This window comes from Triplophysa dalaica, chromosome 24 (assembly GCF_015846415.1).
Source record: "Triplophysa dalaica isolate WHDGS20190420 chromosome 24, ASM1584641v1, whole genome shotgun sequence".
In the NCBI taxonomy this organism is placed as follows: Eukaryota; Metazoa; Chordata; class Actinopteri; order Cypriniformes; family Nemacheilidae; genus Triplophysa; species Triplophysa dalaica.
Window position 1 is genome coordinate 9,119,390 of NC_079565.1, and position 20,649 is coordinate 9,140,038.

At 36.9% G+C, this 20,649-nt stretch overlaps 2 protein-coding genes across 6 annotated transcripts; both read left to right on the top strand.

Moving 5' to 3' along the window:
- The first annotated feature begins 443 nt into the window (after window positions 1–443).
- Window positions 444–10,967, top strand: si:ch211-91p5.3 (uncharacterized). Of its 5 annotated transcripts, none has more exons than XM_056740516.1 (20): window positions 444–1,152; window positions 1,942–2,088; window positions 2,227–2,349; window positions 2,530–2,682; window positions 3,742–4,093; window positions 4,243–4,353; window positions 4,477–4,638; window positions 4,963–5,103; window positions 5,564–5,704; window positions 5,813–6,028; window positions 6,131–6,310; window positions 6,396–6,542; window positions 6,675–6,815; window positions 7,182–7,397; window positions 7,490–7,663; window positions 9,039–9,251; window positions 9,341–9,484; window positions 9,616–9,921; window positions 10,172–10,312; window positions 10,444–10,967. In XM_056740516.1, the coding sequence occupies exons 1-20, from the start codon at window positions 952–954 to the stop codon at window positions 10,521–10,523; spliced, it is 3,489 nt and encodes a 1,162-aa protein (XP_056596494.1). In that variant the 5' UTR covers window positions 444–951; the 3' UTR covers window positions 10,524–10,967. The 5 variants fall into 5 exon arrangements, with proteins under 5 accessions (XP_056596494.1, XP_056596495.1, XP_056596496.1 ...); XM_056740518.1 differs by having other exon boundaries at window positions 1,012–1,152; window positions 1,821–2,088; XM_056740520.1 differs by lacking the exon at window positions 1,942–2,088 and adding an exon at window positions 1,821–1,903 and having other exon boundaries at window positions 1,012–1,152.
- Window positions 10,968–15,627: 4,660 nt separating this feature from the next.
- hyal6 (hyaluronoglucosaminidase 6) lies at window positions 15,628–20,045 on the top strand. Its single transcript, XM_056740238.1, has 4 exons — window positions 15,628–15,780; window positions 15,896–16,660; window positions 18,966–19,055; window positions 19,593–20,045. Exons 1-4 carry the CDS (start codon window positions 15,628–15,630, stop codon window positions 20,043–20,045), a joined length of 1,461 nt encoding a protein of 486 aa, XP_056596216.1.
- The last annotated feature ends 604 nt before the right edge of the window (window positions 20,046–20,649 follow it).

Sequence of the window (20,649 nt, forward strand, 5' to 3'; positions counted from 1 at the left end):
GCGAAATAAAACTAGACAGCAAGAATGCTTTGCACGTTCTTTGCTCTACACGTTTATTTTGGGATAATGACTGGCTGGCTATCTGTATATTATCCATTACATAAAACAAAATTCCCGTTGAACAAGCTTATAAAGTATTTCATTACACTCATCTCACAACTAGATGTCGACAAACGCTCGATGTTTTCAAGAACTGTGTCGCTCCTTTAGTACCAAAGATTGTTGATATTAACAAGACGGTGCCGATGAATTAGGAAAAGTGCAACGTTCAGTAAGCCCCGCCTTCTAGTGGAAGGAGCCAATCATCAATCGCTAAAGGCTTCCTAAAAGTACCAATGCTTGTGAAGAAGCCAATTTGCTGCCATAATTCGAGTTTAAGAGACAAATTGTATGCTGCAGCTGATGACATGCTTAATTTGTAAAAAAATAAGCTCTTTTAAGCGCTTTTAAAGATTGTGGGCCGTTTCCCGCATTCATTTAGACTGGATTTGGTTTTATATTACTAAGAAAGCTCTTTGGAGTGCGAAGACCTTGCTTACGGGGTCTTTGTTAATATATTGCGATTCGCTTCCGGCATTTTTCTTCAACTAACACGCCCACCTACTGTAAACTTTAAGATAATTTTGTAAGTACGATCATATCGAGGCACTGCTTATTCAGATTATACAGAAAATCTACAATAGTAATTGACTAATAATCGTATTTTGGGGATGTTATGAGTATATTGGCAACTTTTTGGTTGGTTTCAAACCACAGTAAATTTAGAATGCGAGCATTACAATTTATATTTACATCTTATCTGTATATTTAGTATCAGTTAAGTGGAAAAACGACTACAATATTAAGATTATCCGGGAACTGTAGCAGTCAGCTGACTATCTGACACTGGGCACAAAGGCAGCGCCTTCAACAAAGCATTTTGATCAGGGGTGTTATTTTTAACAATCGAACATGACCAACGCAAAATCGTTCAAACGCTTTGGTGATGAAAAGTATAAAAACTGGTTAAAAACAGCCGAGAGTCTTTCCATCCTGAGGATTCGTATGGAGGATTTTATCGAAAAGGAAACCGAAACCTATCACACCGCTCTGCTGGCAAATAAACCAGCAGAAAAAACCTGCAAAAGCGACTGCTATTTTAAGAATAAAAAGGTAAATGTAAACTATTTATTTATAAAAAGATATATTGGCAGAGTTGTTAAATTAGTTAATAATGAGTTAAACAGTACATGATCTCTTACTATTAGTATTTAAATGATACACATGCAGATTTACTGAAATCCACTGCTATTACTATTTAATATAAGTTTAATAAGAGTTTTGTACCACAATGAAATGAATCCGTTTATCAAACTGCAGTTGGTTGGCTTTGATACAGCTAACTAACACAAGAAAACAACAACATCATAGAAAACATGATTTTTGAAAATGATGTCATTTTGGAACCAAACTCTTCTTGTATTGAATATAATGCTATAATATTTATCATTACTTTTGTATTTGGGAGGATTTTAGTCTACAACCTTGTAGATAACCACGCCTCCATGTTTTAGGCATACAGGAAAATAACATAATAAAAGATTTTTCCACTTTTACATATTTCTTTCAGTAAAAATCTATCCATACTGACCTTATAAATAACAAAGAATCACAAACAATTGATCACAAGTTGGTAGAGTGCACTGAAACAATTTGACCTTGATTTTGAACATCAGTGCACATACTAGGTGTTTCACAATAGCAAACATAGTTATATTGCATTATAAAGCTGTATATATATATATAAATATATGTATATATATATATATATCTCTTTCTAGTTATACAAGCCGTGTATTGCATAGAAAGGCCCCGGCTTCAAATATATTTGTGGACATTCCCATTGGAAGGTAAGTCAAAAAGGGTGAGATCTAATGGTTTCTATCTGTTTCTTAAATTAAGCTTTTCTTGTACCCATTGGAAAGTCTTTGCGCCTTGTGTAATGACTGGAAGAATGAGATCTTTGCCAATCATGCTACAAAGTCTAATGTATGTTGGGAAAACTGCAGGCCACAACTATGGCCGACAAATAAGTGGGAAGTTGCCAAGGTACCACCACTCATTACTGTTAAACACTGTTGTATATGGAAAGGATCTAATTATAACATAATCTCCTATGCATATATATTCAATGTCTGTTACATTAACATGTGTTGACTGCATATGTTTTGCATATTTTGCACGCAGGCATATATGTCACGTGGACACAAAGATCATTGTACATTTGGCGAGTTTGATATTTCTGCCATTTTTAACTTAATGACGTCTTGCAAACATTTTAAGGACACCCCAAAAGACTGTATATCTCAGGTAAGTCTTGTAAAATTCCCCTTTCTAGATTTTTGCTTTTCAACTGCCATATTCAACTTTAAGCTTAAGTTGCTAAGCACAGTATGCAACACCACTTGTCAGCATTATTGTTATGGTGGTTAAAAATTTCAAATGGGTTTCGGATAACAACACATTTGTCCTCTACTTTAAATGAATAAGGTCATAGGTGTACGGAACAAAGTGATGCACTCACCCGACTTCAAAATGAGCAATGATGACAGAGAAAAACATCTTAAGAAGGTCTTGGAGATGGCTAAAAAACTTGAGCAACGAGTCCCAAAACTGATAGGCTTGGATAAGGAGATAGAACAGGTAAAATTCACACAAATAATTTAAGTTTAGTTTTTAAGCACAGGCTATGTTTAGGACATGCTTGAAATGGAATACTAGCATGTCCTAAATACTTCACAGAAGGGGAATCATAATCATTTTAAATAGTATGCTGCACTTTTTCTTGGAAACCACAATGGATCATTTGTGTCTTTAGTTCAGTTTTGTATGAAAATACTTTAATTTCCAAACAAATAATTAATAATTTTGACACTACAAATGTATTGGGTACATTTTGGGTTAAGGTGCTCTATAAAGTATGCTGTTGTCCAATTTGATATAGAATCTACGTAAAATCTGAATACTACAGTAAGTATGGTATACACTATCTACACTCAAAGTTTGATTTGTTGAATTTACTTAAAAACGCTGCGTCAAGTGGTTCCACGCTCCAATATTAAGTAATGTTGACAAACTTTTTTGAGTAAATCCAAACCATTTTGATTGTAGCATTTATTTTAAGTTAATTAAACTCAATATTTATCCTTCTCAATGGTACTTTTTGTTGTCATACATAAATTATATACAGATTTACTAAGTCTGTGCAAGTCAAAACACACTGAGCAAATCAGATGAGAGACATATCAGTACTGGCATTAGCACAATTAAAGCTCATTCAATGATGCAATAAACATCAGAGGCATGCATAAACCCAAGCAAATGTACCACACTACAAACAATGCCAACCCTAAAACTAAAAAATACAACAAACTCTTTTAAACCTCACAGATAAAGAAACATTAAGCACAAACAAGTCTTTTTTCTTTACTGAAAAACACTTAAAATAACACAAATCTTCAAAATGTACTGCCTAAATACAGTCTTTCGCATTGCATGCTGGGAACTGAAAATCCCCCTGTCAAACACATGTTAAGTAAAGCTGACAGAATTTACGTTAATTCAGTTGCTTGCATTCTTTATGTAGTGTGAACAAGGATGGGTTTAGTAAAACTAACGCAGAGATAGAGATTTATATATATATACTTCAGTTCATATAGTATGTTAGTATCTACATTTTAAGTTTTGTAATCTTTTCTGTAGTTTAACGACCTTTTGGACAAGAATTTCAGCCAAGCCCCGCCTTGTGAAGTAGACGGCAGAACACATTCAGACATTCAGAACCTGAAGGAGATCCAGAAAGTTCTAGATCGTGAACAGCAGGCTATGAAGGATAAGTTGGAAGAGTTTTTCTTGCAATTCGAAGGGAATCAAGATAAATGTGTCAAAGAACAATCGCAAGACCTCCTGGACTTCTTGGACCAAAACAATCTCCAGGAGAACTTTGGCCCGCAGGTCAGCAAACTTAAAGAGATGCAGGAGAAAGTAGATCAACATGAGCAGAAGATAAGCCACCTGACGGAAAGAGTGGATCATCTGGAGCAGAAGAAACCTGGTGAGTAAGAGGTGGACGAGACAAGACATGAGCTTTAGAATTTTGTAGAAGATTAATAAGGCTCTTTCAGTTACTTCCCATTTACCCCACAAACTTATTTTTTGTTTAAATGTACGTTCTGTCTTATGCAAATCTTTTGCCGTGTACAGATCATCAAGTGCTTTCTGACAAACCTCTTAAGTACAAGAATCATCTTTTTGAATTTGCCCGTAAAAAGCTTTGGCCAGAGCCTGTATTTACAGAGGAGCGAGAACCCGAAGGTATCAAATCCATCATCAATCCACTTTATATTAATAATGAGAAATAATACACAGGAAAAGCAAATTCACTTTCAATTTAGAAAAAGAAAATTAGTCAGGGACTCATTTCACTTCTCTGTGCAGGTTATAAGGCTAAGGTGGAGGTCAATGGACAAACTTTTTTCGGCAGGAGAGTGTGGAACAGCAGTAAAGCTGCCCATCAGGAGGTAGCAAACATTGCTCTTCAGAACCTGCAGGCTGATAATACAGAGGAACCATCAAGTTCAACATTACTGCCTTCCTTAGGTAAACCGTACAGTGTAAAACATTTAGCTGTAGTTATGCAGCTAGTTGCCAGTAATTTACCATAGATCTATAGTAATTTACTGTACTTAGATTACTGTAGAATGCTTTGTATGAGGCTGTTATTTATATTTTTTTCTGTAAAGTTAAAGACTTGTTTAATGTTCATTTATTTTGAACAAACTGTTGCCAGTAAATTAAATCTACAGTAAGTTACTGGCAAACTGCTGCCAGTAATACTGTAATTCCTACAGATTTTTTTACAGTGGCGCACATTGCTCTACTGAAATGAAATGGGGTATTTTATTCTTTCCATTGACATTTCAGGGATTTATTTTGGTAAAGTGACTGTGGTTCTTGACCGAGAAGTTGCATCTGGTGGCTGCTATTCAAACAAGGTGGAAGCTATTGAATCAGCTTTTGAGGATTTATGGAAACATTTACAAGATGTTGTGGGTCCAGTGCAAGGTAAGGTATGAACAGCTTAGGTCAGGGTTCAAAGATACAGTATCACATATACAGTGTGTCAATGAACACTTGGAGGTTGTTGATTTTTTGTTTTTTGTTGATTTTTTACTTATTCTTGAGCAGAAACTTTTTTAAATATTAAGCGTTATGAAGGTCACGTGTAATTGTTATCTATTACAATAAAACAAAAGACTAGAATGTGGGCAATTCCGTGAAAATGTCACTGAAAAAAATGAACTCTCTTTTTAATGCATTTTTTTATTTTTAGTGCATGATTTTTCATAGTTGGGTAATTGCTATTATCAGGATTCCCACATCCATAACGGTACATATACCTCATAATTGGACAGAACGCAAAATGTCACTTCCATAATGCTGGAATTTTCATTTTCAAATGAATCCGTTTTAGTTTTTTGTTTTTATAACAGCACGACTAACCTCGCTTTATTTCCCACCACAGGTCACACATACAAGTCAGCGATCCTGGATTATTTCAACAAACATGGGTTCCAAAACCCTGAAGAAGAGTTTGTTCAAAATGATGACGACACAACCATCTGCAAACTGAGACTCAGCGGCCCTTTCACTTTCCATGATACAGGTGATTTCAACTCGTTTATGTTGATTAAACAATTTATTTTATGTTGAAAAAACATTTATTTCAAGCTATTGGGATGGTGTTGTCTTTATTGTTTCATTTGTACTTTAGTCGGTTCCACCAAGAAGAAACAGGCAGAGCATCAGGCGGCTGAAGTTGCTCTGAAACATTTATCAAAAATCCTCAACAGTGGTCCAATATCAGACAATGTGAAAAACTTTAAAGGCATTCTGAAGGAGAGTTTAGAAACACATGCTCTCAGCGCTCCTGTTTATGACACAGAAAGTAAAGACGTTCCTGGAGGAACCGGCCCAGAACCTTCAAGCCGTGAGATTGGTTTTAAAAGAAATTAGTTCAAACTCATGCATCTATAACTTTTCAAACCCTGAAAAACAAGTTTTTTTTCTCTGACCGGGAATGTTTCTGCAGTGTGTGTCACACAGGCATCGGTGAAACGGCCTTCAGACGTGCAGCCTGACAGCATCTCCACATCATGTCAGAGTCATGTGTCAGTCAGTGCTCCTGCTTCTGTGTTGGACCCTGAAGATTCCAGTTTTCCAGACTCGCAGAGTAAAAAAGCCAGAATTGATTCTTCAGATAATATATCAGGTAATAAAGTTAACTGCAGTGTTGAATAACAGTGCACAGTCATAGTTCTGAGATGAAAACGTGAAATCTTATTTTGATATTACAGCAACATGTATCACCTACTTTGGTAAAGTTACTGTGAGTCTTGATCGAGAAATTGTATCGGATGGATGCTGTTCGAACGAGAAGGAAGCAAGTGAATCAGCTTATAAAGTTTTATGGCAACATTTACACATCGATGCCTTAAGTGAAGGTAAAGAAAAAGGTCAGACTAGTTAGCATGTGTAGAATCTTGAAATAATGCTTGTTTTGAAATAAGATACACAGTTTGTGTAAAACAGAATTCTTGGACAATGTAACCTGGTTTTTGTTGCTTCTGAAAAAGGTCAGACACACAAGTCAGCCATTCTGGAATATTTCAACAAACATGGCTTTCAAAACCCGGCAGAAGAGTTTGTTCGAAATGACGACGACACAACCATCTGCAAACTGAGACTCAGCGGCCCTTTTATTTTTCATGACACAGGTAATGTCAAGTATCCAGTATTTAAACTAGAGATGCACCGATATATCGGCCAATATCGGTATTGTTTGATTAAAGCACATTTTCACACCAACGGCTATCGGCCGTTTAAAAACAGCTGATGATCAGGGCCGATATATCCCGTCAATCAAAAGAAGAAACATAACCAGTTTGATGTTCAATATTAAAAGTCTTTATAAATTAAGAAATAAAAAGTTAATCTTCCGAATTGATATAGGCAGATATCACTCTGAATAATCTGTTATCGGTATCGGAATTTAGTATCGGTGCCTCTCTAATTTAAACTATTTATTTTAGGTTCACCAAAAGCGTTTGTTTTAATTTATTGACTATTGTTTTTTATCATAGTCGGTTGCACCAAGAAAAAACAGGCAGAGCAACTGGCAGCTAAAGTTGCTCTGAAACATTTATCAAAAATCCTCAACCGTGGTCCAATATCAGAAACTGAGAAAAACTTTATAGGTGTTCTGAAGGAGAGTTTAGAAACACATGCTCTCAGCGCTCCTGTTTATGACACAGACAGAAAAGACGTTCCTAGAGGAACCAGCCCAGAACCTTCAAACAGTGAGTTGGATTTTTGAAGCAAATTTGTCGTGTCTATTTACATACAGAAAAGGAATTAATCTCTTCATATCTAAATGACATTATTTCTGCAGTGTGCGTCACCACCAGTGAGGCACCAGTGAAACAACCTTCAGTCCTCACCATATCATCTCATCTCCCATCACGTCAGAGTCATGTGTCAGTCTGTGCTCCTGCTTCTGTGTTGGACCCTCAAGATTCCAGTTCTCCAGACTTGCAGAGAAAAAAAAACAGAATTGATTCTTCAGGTAATGAATCAGAAAGATTGCTCATCTTTATGTGGTATGAGGTCAGATTTTTAACACAGAATCGTATCCTTGGGCTCAACTTATAATAACTGGTTTCACTTGTTTTTGGGCATAATTTTTTTTTGCTTTAAATAAATTACAAAAGTTACAATATATTGTATATTTTCAACAACAAAAGAGTTCATTTCCAAAAACAGACAACTTCAAAAATCATCTTTTTTATTGTGCATTCCAAGTAATACTAAAATAGTAACATGACTTTTGACAAATTCGTTTTTGCAAAAAAAACCTCTTCAAATAGAGATCTTTAGGAAAACATCCCATGCATATTCACAGTGTGTTTCTAAGTGTTTGAATCAATATCTCTAATGCTGAGGCCAAACCAAAACGATGATCATAAACGGCCCTAAAGATTATCTTATCAGATTTCACTGTGGTGTGATGTGTGTTAAGAGTGAATGAATCGGAGCCGCCCCGATCGCGAATCTTAAATATTCATGTTGTATATTTACGATCCGAAATCCTGATGTGTGGGGGAAACCCAGAGAACAAACGCACAAGAACTCTGTAGATTGTCACGTGAATCAAGACAATAGCCAAATAGAAAGCCAGCTGACGGAAGTGTAACAACCGTAGTCATTACTTCAACAAACCATTTTCTTTATCATGTCAATATTCTTCCAAAAGCATTATAAACACTATAATCGCAATTACTAAAAAAATTCAATAAAAAACAGGCAGTGTGCAAGTAGTGGTTGGAGTCCGAGTTTGCGGATGCTTTAAGGTAGAACTGAATATAAAGGTCCAGTGGAGCCAGTAGACTCTTTCTGGTGATAATATCAGCAGCAATTTTTTTACAAAACTGTATTTTTTCAATTAGTGTGAAGATATAAATACAACAATATTTGATTTCCAATAAAATTATATCTAGTGCTGTGCCACCTTAAATGCTTTAGACAACGCTGCTTGAGCAATTTCTCAACGATGAATAATATTTTTAAAATGACATAATAAATGTTTACACATTTGCTTATATTGAACACATATATAATAAACAAAGCTTACAGTGAAATAATAAATAACTTATTCTGAAATCTCGAGAGAATTTGCAAGATTTCCTGTGTTAAAGGATTTGTTTGAAAATCTGTTGGTTTTTGGTGTGCTCTCGTCACATCACAGCGCACCACACATTAGAGGAGCAAAATGATTCTATCTAGGATGTTTTCTCCTCATGTTTGTGGTGTCCCACCGTTTAAAACTCTAAAGATTAAAAAAAAAAAATTGGTGTGGCCCCAGCCTAAGTTATACATTTAAATAAATTGGCTTTTATCTGCACCTGCATCCTTACTGTACATCTGCCTTTAAATATTTTCAGAAATCGACATGCTGCTCACCGTTTGGGATCTCACACCGCCACAGGTGAAGGTCGAGAACATCGAGTATGATGAGAACTTCAAATGTACTGTGGAAATCAACTTGGAAAATTTCACTTTTACAAACAAACAAGGCTACGACACCAAGAAGGAAGCCATTCGCAAAACCTACATGTTATTTGGCTGCGCAATGGGAATTTTTGAACGTAGTATAGGTAACGTGTTGGTTAAAGTGTTATAGAGCATTGTATCTATAACATCTATGCTCCTTAACCTTAAAGATTCTCTTTATCTCTTTTTCAAGATGAAAAGACATCCAGTGCTCAAGTAAAGCAGCACTTTTCTCAGAAATCTCTCGCCCTTCCTCAGGAAGATTTTGAAGGTTCTGCAAAGCCATTCTGTTGCTCACTGAAGAACATAACTTACAGATTTACCTATGAGGGACAAGGTTAGTAGTTGTCTCTTATCAATTTTGCAGTGAAAATGTATGTTCTCATAACTATTAGTTTTATTTAATCTATACTGCATTGGAAACATATTGCATTTCTTCAGCAAGTCAATGTGTCCTCATTTTTTTAGGGCCTTCGGAGGGCGACGCCAAGTTACTTGCTCTCAAGAAAGCTCTAGGTTCACTATCACCTTTATTTGTCTCTACATCACTAACGGCAGCGAATAGTCCCGAAAAAGTGCAGGATCAACTGAGCTGCATGTTAAAGGGGGCTGATCAGAAAGATCCAGTGATCTCAATGGACGGGTCGCTGGTGAAGACCACCATCCAGCTGAATTTCACTGATCATACAGTCAAGTGCACATGCAAAAGCAGCAAGAAAGCTGCTCGGAATCATCTCAGTTTACGCATACTGGGCCTGCTGGGGGTGAAAACCGGTCAGAGCTATATCATTTTACTCTATATCATATAGTATACTGTATTTGGATTATTTATATAATTAGATATTAATTGCTGTCAAAATATGAAACGGAGGATGTGACCATATTTACCTAAAAGAACAGTAAATGCCGTCTCAACTCAATTGACTCATTTTGGGGTCCACAATTCCTTTAAATTGTCTAATCTTCAATAACATTATAAGAGGACCAAAAATGTATGATCTCACATGTCATTCTTTACCTCTAGATTCAGACAGTACGTCTCTGAGAACCCGTTTAAATGAGTGGTTTATAAAGCAGAAGCTAACGCAGCCTGTGTTTGAAGACACTGAAGAAGCCCTCGGAGCCAAAGCGACATTCTCTGCTCAGTTCACCTGCTGTAGTCCAGGTGAGCTCTCACATGCCTCCTTACAAATACTACTATCACATCCTGATAGTGCTTACTAGTTAAAGTGCTTTTTTAAAACTACATTTAAGTTTGAAAATATTTGCATGTAATATTAAATGTTTTTATTTAAGGTTGGGAGGACAACTGGGAAACATCAAAAAAGAAGCTGCTTGAAGAACTCAAAAAGAGATTTCAGTTTCTAAACGACTAAAACACAGAAAATCTGATATCTGCCAAAAATTTTTTAAAAAATTTAGTATTTGACTTAATCCGTTTGCATTTTAAAATGCATTTTTTTAGGTGGTAACACAGTAAACTTTATTTAATTCAAGAGGGCTTTAAAAACAAGGACACTAAAGTTACTTTAATTAAGTTATTCATTTAATAAGGAGCTTTAATATTCTTGGATGAAACCATTTTTAATATTCATAACACACAATGGTTGGTACAGCATTCATGTTGACTGCAACTCAATGATGGGCCATCATTATACTTTATATCAGTGCTGGGAATTTGTAATGCGATGTGTGTCTGTGCAATCGACAAATGGTGTATTTGTCTTTTTCTACTGTTTTAAGAACATATGAATTCTGATGTCAATTGCCCATTGTGTAATTTTAAGGCTGATTAAAATAAACAAAACATTAACAAAGAACTTTGAGCAAAATGTGATTTATTATGCAGTGTAAAACAATTCTTGTTATTTGCATTAGTTGTTTCAACTACAGATATTATCCCTACACAAAAAGATACTACAAATGTGTGCATGCAGCTACTGTACTTAAATTGGGGCTCAATATAATAATCAAGATAAGCAAATAGCAGATCAGATTGCTTATCAAATTTTATGAGGCCTTTAAAAGCACTTTAATTTTATACAATTGCTAGTACGGGTTTATTGAATTCCATTTTCATAACAGTGAACTTGTCTAGATATCTATGAGAGTAACTGAAGCAGAAAATTATGTTTTTTTACATTATTTTTCTAGTCTTTGATGCTCATTTTAAAGGTCCTGTTTCATTTGTTTTTTACTGATAGTCAAGTGTTGTTTTTTCGACTGACCACCAAGTGGCAGTGAAACGCTTTAACACATGACAATGTTCTTTGGTAATGATGGTAAGTGATGGACTCTGTCTGGGGTTTGGGTTTGTAGGCTTTCTAGGATGTTCTTTCTCAATGTTCCCTTCAACCAGACATTGTTTCCAAACTCATTTTAGAGAAACTAAAGTCACATGTGATCACGCAGTCTTCTCGCAAACTTCCAGTAAAATCTAAAGAGATTGAACAAGAACACATTCTTCCAGTCCTTGTGTGCATCTACTTGTGGCGCAGAAATGACGCTTTTGAACTTATTCTGCATGCGTTACAAACAGTTTCACTTGTGCACTTCTATGGCAGAACATAAAAAATACAGAAATGTTACACGCTATTCTGTATTGTGTTGTACACATCATTACCATCTGCTGCTCTTACATGAGAACCTGCAACAGTCCTTGATCTTTCTGTAGAGCCACATATTCGTGAAACATGCCATTTTTATGTTTTGCAAGATGAGAAGCAAACCCCCTTAGTCTTCACATTCCCTGCCCCGTATGGTTAACAAAATCAGATAAAAACTGACAGGAATGCAGCATCAGGCTTTCTGTAATGGCTATCAGTCCTGCCAAAACACGTCTGTTCAAAGGAAACGGTATCTTGTATCATATTTAAAAGGCTGTAGGAATGTCTTAATGACAGATGCATGTGCGAAAACAGTGCATTTACAAAAATACTAGCAGGTGGTCTTGAGGAATTGGTTTCCTGTAATGTAGTTTGAACGTTAGTTTCTCTAAACTGTCTGTTTTAGGGGATTTATTGTCCACGACAACAATGGTCTTGCATTACAGTGGTTGAAATACAAGGCAAGTACACAGTTTTCAAAGACACCTAATATACAGTAAATTGACCTTTTACACTTCAGCAATTTCCTGCAACTTGAAAAGCTTCATGCACAAAGCATTCTCAGTCTGAATGCAACAAAAGCAAAAGAATTTCATTGTAACACCGCCAAAAACACCACACAAGGCTTTGGCACATGAAGGATCTCTAATTGCTCTTCAATTTATTTAGAAGCTTGTGTGAGGAGGAGCCAATGCAATAAACAACATGCATACAGCAAACCCTAACCATTATACTGACGTGTACTGAATAAACTGATATTCTGTACAATAACCAACAATCCCATTGGATGAAATTAAACTGGACCTGGGGATTTCTGGGAAATCTGAATCTGGAAAAGGTGAGTGCACAGTGTTTATTATTTATCAACTCTTGAATTAAGTTCCGACAGCTTTCAAAGGTCGTGGTCGATGAGTCACTTGTAAAAATGAATACAGTTTTATTTTTAGTTCTAGGAGTTTGTTTTTATTAAAACTTTTGGGAACCCGTTGGAGCAAATCCGCCCACAATGCCAACTGGAGATCTACACACTGACATTGACGTACAAAACAGTAATGATATAGCGCACATTTTTAATCAACTCAACATTGATGTGAAGTTTCAAAAGATATTTGATGTGGATTTGCACCAGTTGAACTGTTAAATCGAAGGTGACATAACATAACACGGCAAGGTAGAGGACTGCTGATGAGCTTCCTGGTGGGAAATGTGGTTATAGACCGAGTCCTTTTTAATCAGGAGTGGAGAAGTTCAGGCTTTCGACAACTATTCTCATTTATGCACTGTGAGGGGAACCTGTTTAATGGAACCGTCCAACCCTGTCGTAACATGTCCAGATGAATAAGGACCTGAAAATCAATGGACCCATGGGAACAAACATATTTAAATCACTCAGAAACTACACACGCCAACAAATTTCAAGAGATCCAGGAATAATAGTTTACTCGGTAACTTTTCATAAAAATATTACTTAAAGCAAAAAGTCTAAAATAAACTTTTAAGGTAATGGTGACCAATGTTGAAGCTTGACAGCCTCCAGTCCCCGTCCACTTTTACTTTATGGAAGAAAGCTTCTCAGAAATTATGCTAAATATTATCGGTAGTGTTCCATGGAGAAATCAAAGTCATAAGGGTTTGGAGTGACACAAGTTTGAAGAAAATATGGTCTGAAGAAAAAAACATGACGATATAGGGCCAGATTTACACCTTGCGGCAATGCAAATGACTCTTTTGTCGTAAAAAAACTAACTACTGTCGATATTTACTAATGTCACACTGAAAAGGCGTGTACACAGTTGTTTTTGCGACCGACCTTACTGCATATGCATTTGTAAGAGTTTCCTTCTTCAGATACAAACTTTATGGGAGGAAAAAAATTTCCGGGAAAAGGAAAATAAGACCTTTGTTTCGTCACAGTAATCCATGGTTTAAAAAAATTGCTGAGGGAGTGTATTTTGCGTTGTGTGTATGTTGTACGTCGAACTCGTTTTTTGACACTTTGCTAATGTTTAGCATTAATCCAACATTTGTAACAGTGTCAAGTCAGAATGCATAAAATAGCTTTGTACCTACAGTAAATCACCCACAGAAATTTTCCCTCCGAACGGTGCTTATTCGATATTGCGCTTCGCACATTAGTTTATTCAGATTAAATCAGGAAGACAATTATATTTTCTTCACTACACACTTTGTAGGTCACTTACATCATAGAGGGTCAGACTCGCCTTCACATGTACAGTACATGCAGTTCATTATGAATTTTATGATCGTCCACTGGCGAGCAAAGACAATTTTCAACTCGCATTTGGCATTTTCCGAATGTTTTCGGTCCTGCCAACATGTCTATTCCATAAAGTATATGGGACCAACAGCAATTACAAACACATTTTCACATTGACCTCAGCAGGCAAGAGACTCTGAAATGAGTTTCTTCTGTTGACGCAAAGCGAGTTTCACATTCTTCCCCCATGCAACAAAGCCGTATGCAAATCGCATTGACAGAATGAGCACAATGGACATAAATCCTGTAAATAACAAATGCTTTCATATGAAACATATGATTTAGGCCACAGGGACACGATGGAGTCTTCCGGACAGCACTAGGATTAGGACTACTGTCAAAAGTATTAGGTCACAAACGTTAAAATGTTGGAAAGTCAAATGACAACTTTTTTCCAATCTAATGTTATTGTGTTTGAAGGTTAGTAGGAGCTGCTGTTTACATTTATTTCTGTCTGCCTCCATTTTTCCAGAAAATCATGTTGTAAGTTAGAGATCCATGTATTATATGTTTGCAGCATCAGGCTTCTAAAGGGTCTTGACATCTTTATTTATTTCAGTTGCACACACATGCTTACAATATGAAGTTAATGTTCTGCGTTTATCACAGAGCATAACAGAAGTTGTTTTTGCAGTCACTGTACATATTCGTATTGAAGGGGTTACAGTAGATTTACAGCGCTATTTTCCTGGTGCTAAAGAAGGTCATGGTCAAGTTTTCTGGTTAATTTTTGTTTGTTTGTTTACATTGAACAACATTCTAAATAATGAAATAAAACAAAAGATAACATAAAAACATTAAAAAAAACAAAAAGGCTTTCGCAATACAAGACAAAAGGCATAAAGTTGATGATCTGCACCTTCTCAGTCATCTGGATTAAATGAGTCAATTTAATTATATAAAAAGTGATAGAAAACTTGGTTCTCGTGTTCTTTAAGCATGTCTCTGTGTGTGCCAGTATGTCTTAGTCGTGTTTTTTGGGGGGTCTTATTTGTGGTTGGGCACTGTTGATGATTGTGGTTCATGAAAGGACTTGATGACTTCACTGAGCTGGTGCTTTTGGAAAAAGCTTTGAGGTTCACTTTGAGGAAATGCAGATCGTCCCCATCTACCGTAAATTACACAAGCCTTTATTTCATGTGACACACCCATACAAACGTCGAGACATTTTTTATTTGTCTTTTCAGATATTATTCTTTCTGAAAAAAGAACAGATTAGAGTATGCGTTAAAACAGAATGAAATGTTTATTGTTTCATTTATTTAGTTAAATTTAGAAGACTTAAATTAAACAGAATTAAAAGAAAAAGGCTTGCAGAGCCGATTTCACGTACCAGGCCACCGTTGTGTATACAATCTCACTCCAACCTGAGAGAGGAATTTCAGAGATTAGAAAGGAATTTTAATGTAACATGTGTAATTTTCAAGAGGGGAGAAACTGATAAAAATTGGAATGGCATAACTCCATATATTAATATTGTCAAGACACTGGTATCAAAACTTGTAGACTTATGTATTTTCAACAATGGAATTTTTTTCTCTCAGATCTCATCAGATTGTGAATGAGGGTTTATTGATCTATGAAGGCACTCATGCAATGGCACTGGCTGGCGTTCTAGCGGTGACACTGTGTGGATTACTTGTTGCCCGGGGAGGCCAAATGAAACAGGCCCGCACACCTTTGCTGCCCAATCGGCCGTTTGTGGTCTTGTGGAACGCACCCACTGAATCCTGCCGTCTTCGATTCAAGGTTGAACATGTGTCGATAATCTAGCAAGCATAACTAAATCTGTGTGGTCCAAATAATGAAAATGATATTTGTGGTTCAGATCATGTAACTCTATCATGTCTTTTGCTCTTGCCAGGTGGATTTGGACCTTAGCGTCTTTGACATTGTTGCTAACCACAACGAGACCCTGAGCGGCCCCAATGTGACTATCTTTTACCATAGCCGCCTTGGTTATTACCCCTATTACACCAGCTCTGGAATTCCCATCAACGGAGGCCTTCCTCAGAACTTGAGCTTGAGCAAACACCTCAGCAAAGCCCGAGCAGACATCGATAAGCTCATCCCCTTCAAGGACTTTCACGGCCTGGGCGTCATCGATTGGGAAAATTGGCGTCCGCAGTGGGTGCGCAACTGGGGTTTGAAAGACATCTACCGGAACAAGTCCAAGGAGCTTATAAGGAAACTGCATCCGAGTTGGCCGCAAAGCAAGGTGGAGAATGAAGCCAAGGAGATGTTTGAGAAAGCTGGACTGGAGTTCATGAACACCACACTTCTGCTGGCTGAAAGTCGTCGGCCGCACGGCCTCTGGGGTTTTTATCTCTTTCCTGACTGTTACAATTATGGTTACAAGCAGCATCCATTGCGTTACGGTGGAGAATGTCCTAATGTTGAGCATGTACGCAATGACCACCTGATGTGGCTTTGGAAGGGGAGTACAGCCCTCTTTCCTTCCATCTATCTCGACTATGAGCTCAAGTCCTCACCCAACACGTTGAAATTTGTGCACTATCGCGTCAAGGAGGCCATGCGGATTGCCTCAATTGCTCGGAATGACTATACCCTGCCGGTTTTCGTCTACTCAAGGCCCTTTTATGCCTACACATTTGACGTTCTGTCAGAAGTGAGTAGAGTATTGCAAGTGTTTAGTAAACAATTCAGAAAAGTTAAAGCTGCAGTCTGTACCTTTTACCTCTATACTGCCATCTCTGTTCGGAACATGAGATTGCAGGTTACATTATGTACTAATCTTTCCATGCGTTGAATTCAAATGACATCAAACTGAAATGTTACGCAAAATCAAATCAATAGAACTGTTTAAGATCTAGTACATGGCATTTAGCAGCATCTTGTGGTGAATTTGCGAACTGCAACCAAAGGCTCATTCCACTGCACCCCTTTTCCCCTTCAAAGCACTGCGATGACTGACACAGGATGTTTTCATGTTTTCATTTCTTTGACCAATTAAGATTATGTAATTTCCCTGTAGAGCAGCGTGTCTGTTTAGGGCTACTGTAGAAACAACATGGCGACCTCCATGTAAGGGGACCTGCGGTATATTTGGATAGAAATAGCTCATTCTAAGATAATAGAAACATAACACTTCATTATGTAAAGGTCTGTATACACTTCTGAACACATAGTTATGTATCTTTTATTGCATTTCTGTCAACAGACACTTTCCACACTGGACCTTTAAACCACCTGAAAGGTTCTTATCAACTTTTGCATTTCCAAATACTTGAAAACACATTTTCAACAACGTTACTGACAAAGGCGTCTGCAGGAAACTTTCAAGCACACATTGTTTAAATCACTTGTCAAATACTTGAATGACAGACCCTGCCCATTAGCCACCCTCCTCCACATGATGTTAAATGCCAGAGATATGCTTAAACACTCATCTGTCACCTAATTATGAGAGGAATGTTCCACATCAAACCCTGCAGTAGGTCTGCAGTCCTGTCTTTAGTTAGATGGGACCACCCGCCTTTCCTAGACGGTGAAATACATCAATAATGTACATATTATAACTAGTTCGGGTTACGACTAATAGCTTCCACATGTTCATTGTGATGGTACAGGCTCAAGGCCATCGGCTACATGTAGGTCTAAAGTATTGTTGTGGTCTCTCAAATTTAACCACCCGATCTTTTCCGATGATACAGTACACTGAAAAAAGATTTGTTGCTCCTTTTTTTTGCTCCAAATGTTGTCATTACATTTTTCATGTTCAGTCATCAAATTGAATCCATTCAACTTGGGACTTCTTGAATAATTTGTGTTGTGTAAAAAAGTTGAAACTGGGCAGAGGATTTCAAGTTCCCGGCATACATTGGGTGAGACTGCATTAACAGGGTTTTTTTTGTGTTGTTTGATGTGTTTTTTAGTCAAAGGAAACATTTGCTAATGTGTGAATTTAAATCTTCTAGCTTTAGAAGAGTTTGTAATTTCCTTTAGTTTTGTAATTACTTTTGTTCAGAAGAGCTTTGGCTGTGGAAGTTTACATTTATAACTGTAATTGTTAAGTTCTGTATCTTGAAAGAAGATACAATTTAAGTCACATCAAGTACAAATATTTAAGTCTGAATAATCCGAAAGTTACATATAAAAATCATGTTTGTTATACAAACATACATTTAACAACTTAAACCTAAATAAATAAGGCTGGGTAAACAACATATTTTTAGTGTGGATGCATGCAAATATAAGATTCATGATTCTATATAAGCATGCAAATAAAAGAAAATAAGTAATTTAGTAGAAAACTTTTTGCATCACAACTACATTTTAAAAAGAAACTTTGCTAGGGTGAGTCAGTGCCAGTAGCCAAGTGGGCTGTATGTTGACATATTGCACAATAACGCTTCTGGCAACCCAAGTTCGAGTACAAGTTTTTGGTCCTTTCCAAACTCTCACAACCCCCCCCCCCAAAAAAAATCCAAGTTCAACAAGTTAAAGACACTTGGCATCTACTCTACCAGTATTTTTCCTCAACTACAAAATGTAGACAACTTGGTTTCTTGCTCATCTTAAAGGGATTGCTCACCCAAATATGAAAATTCTGTCTTGATTTACTCACCCACCCAGTTGTTCCAAATATGTATACATTTCTTTGTTTGGTGGAAAACATACAAAGATATTTGGAAGAATTTCCAAAGCAAATCCCTCAGAATATCTTATTTTGTGTTAAACAGAACAACTTTTTTCTCCATGGTAGGCAGTGATCCCCCAGGAATGTCAGTTGCTAACATTCTCCCAAATGTCTTTCTTTGTGTTCATCAAAACAAAGAAATTGACACATGTTTTGGATTTGGAACAACTTGAGGGTGAGTAAATGATGACAGAATTTTATTTTTTGGACGATTTATCCCCTGAAGTCTGTTTTATATTATATTACATTAACATACAAATATTATTTTGCGCAGAGTGACCTGATCCACACTATAGGAGAAAGTGCAGCGCTGGGGGCCGCTGGAGTTGTCCTGTGGGGGTCTTCTGAATATTCAAGATCTGAGGTGCTCATGATCTTTATAAGCCAGACTCTCATCATTCTCTCCATAAAATGAGTTCAAAATCAAATCTTCTTGGATGTGATGTGATGGTGTATTTTTCAGATTAGTTGCTAAAATTAGCATCCATAACCAAAAACATTTAGATCCACTTAGAGACCAGCATCTGCTCCCAATTTTAATCAGCTTGAGCTGATATTAACCGATATAAACTTAAGCTGATGAGCTGGTATTAACAGTGGGACGCTCTGAAATATCTGGCGTCTCAACAGCTAAACATCTAGAAGATTATGCTACATCTGTGTAAGCCTAAATAAAAATGGTAATTTTCTGGAAGTCGGGATGCCAGAAAAATAAATGAGAATTTACGTGACAAAACCTTGTAAATTTCCAGTCGTTTTCTGTAATTTGACATTTTTTGCCATATTTCAAAAATGACTTTTATTAAGAGTTTAACCAAAGTGTCATGGACATCATAGCGTCCCTTTTGTGATATCACACAAGCAAAAACTTAATAAAGTTCTTGTATTTGTCCTTCTGCAGAAAAACTGTTTAACCATTAAGAACTACATCGACGGTCCACTGGGTCATTATGTGATCAACGTGACCTCGGCTGCCAAGTTGTGCAGCAAAGCCTTGTGCAAGAAAAACGGCAAATGTGTCCGTAAGACTCTGGACTCATGGGCCTACCTGCACCTCAACCCTCGTTTCTTCAACATCCAACTCAACCGAGGTATCCGTGGACCGCGCTTCCACGTCAGCGGCCACCTGAACAACGTCGACATCCTGGATATGAAGCAAAAGTTCACCTGCCAGTGTTACCAAGGCTGGACCGGCATCTACTGTGAGATGCCTCTGGAAGCGAAGCCCATCGCCCCCCACACGAGGAATGGTGTTTTGGGATATCTGCTGGTTGTGTTGTCTCTGCATTTTTCCTGTCTGTCTGCCATCGTGTTCTTGGGTCTTTGCCTCATCATTAAGTTTCTGATACTGTAAGACTGATGTCTGGTTTATTTTGCAGTTGTGACTAGTTACACTGGGTAGTTGTCACAAAGGTTATATCTCAGTTAGGATAAAGTATAAAATAACAAGCCTGTCATGATTTACTCACCCTCTTGTCATTTCAAACCCGTATGACTTTCTTCCTTTGGCAGAACACAAAAGAAGATATTTTGAAGAATGTTGTTAAATGGCACCATTGACCTACATTGGTTGGGTGTCCATACAGTAAAAGTGAATTGGTGCCGGTGTTGTTCGGTTACCTACTTTATTCATAAAGGTTTAAAATGACATATACACAGTAAATGAAGATATTTTGAAGAAAGTTGGTAACCGAACAATGCCGACACCCATTCCTTGTACAGACAAAACCGATGCAAGTAAATGCATGTTTTCATTTTTAGGGGAACTCACTAAAACAAATGTGCATGTGTTTTAAATATTTTTAACATGTTTACGCTATAAGTAACAATATTTTCTTTGTCAAAACAATGGTTATATTTTATGAATGTGTTTTATAATTGTTTCACTGGTTACATTTCTGAAGACTCTGAATAGTTCTAACACTTAATAGCTTAGCATCTTATTTTGTGACCGCTGA

Coding starts and splice junctions, on each gene's coding strand:
- hyal6 (XM_056740238.1), top strand. CDS start 15,628: ATGGCACTGGCTGGCGTTCTAGCGGTGACACTGTGTGGATTACTTGTT. Junction 16,661..18,965: donor CATTTGACGTTCTGTCAGAA/GTGAGTAGAGTA, acceptor TATTTTGCGCAG/AGTGACCTGATCCACACTAT. Junction 19,056..19,592: donor CTGAATATTCAAGATCTGAG/GTGCTCATGATC, acceptor GTCCTTCTGCAG/AAAAACTGTTTAACCATTAA.
- si:ch211-91p5.3 (XM_056740516.1), top strand. CDS start 952: ATGACCAACGCAAAATCGTTCAAACGCTTTGGTGATGAAAAGTATAAA. Junction 2,089..2,226: donor ATAAGTGGGAAGTTGCCAAG/GTACCACCACTC, acceptor TTTTGCACGCAG/GCATATATGTCACGTGGACA. Junction 6,816..7,181: donor TTTTATTTTTCATGACACAG/GTAATGTCAAGT, acceptor TTTTTATCATAG/TCGGTTGCACCAAGAAAAAA.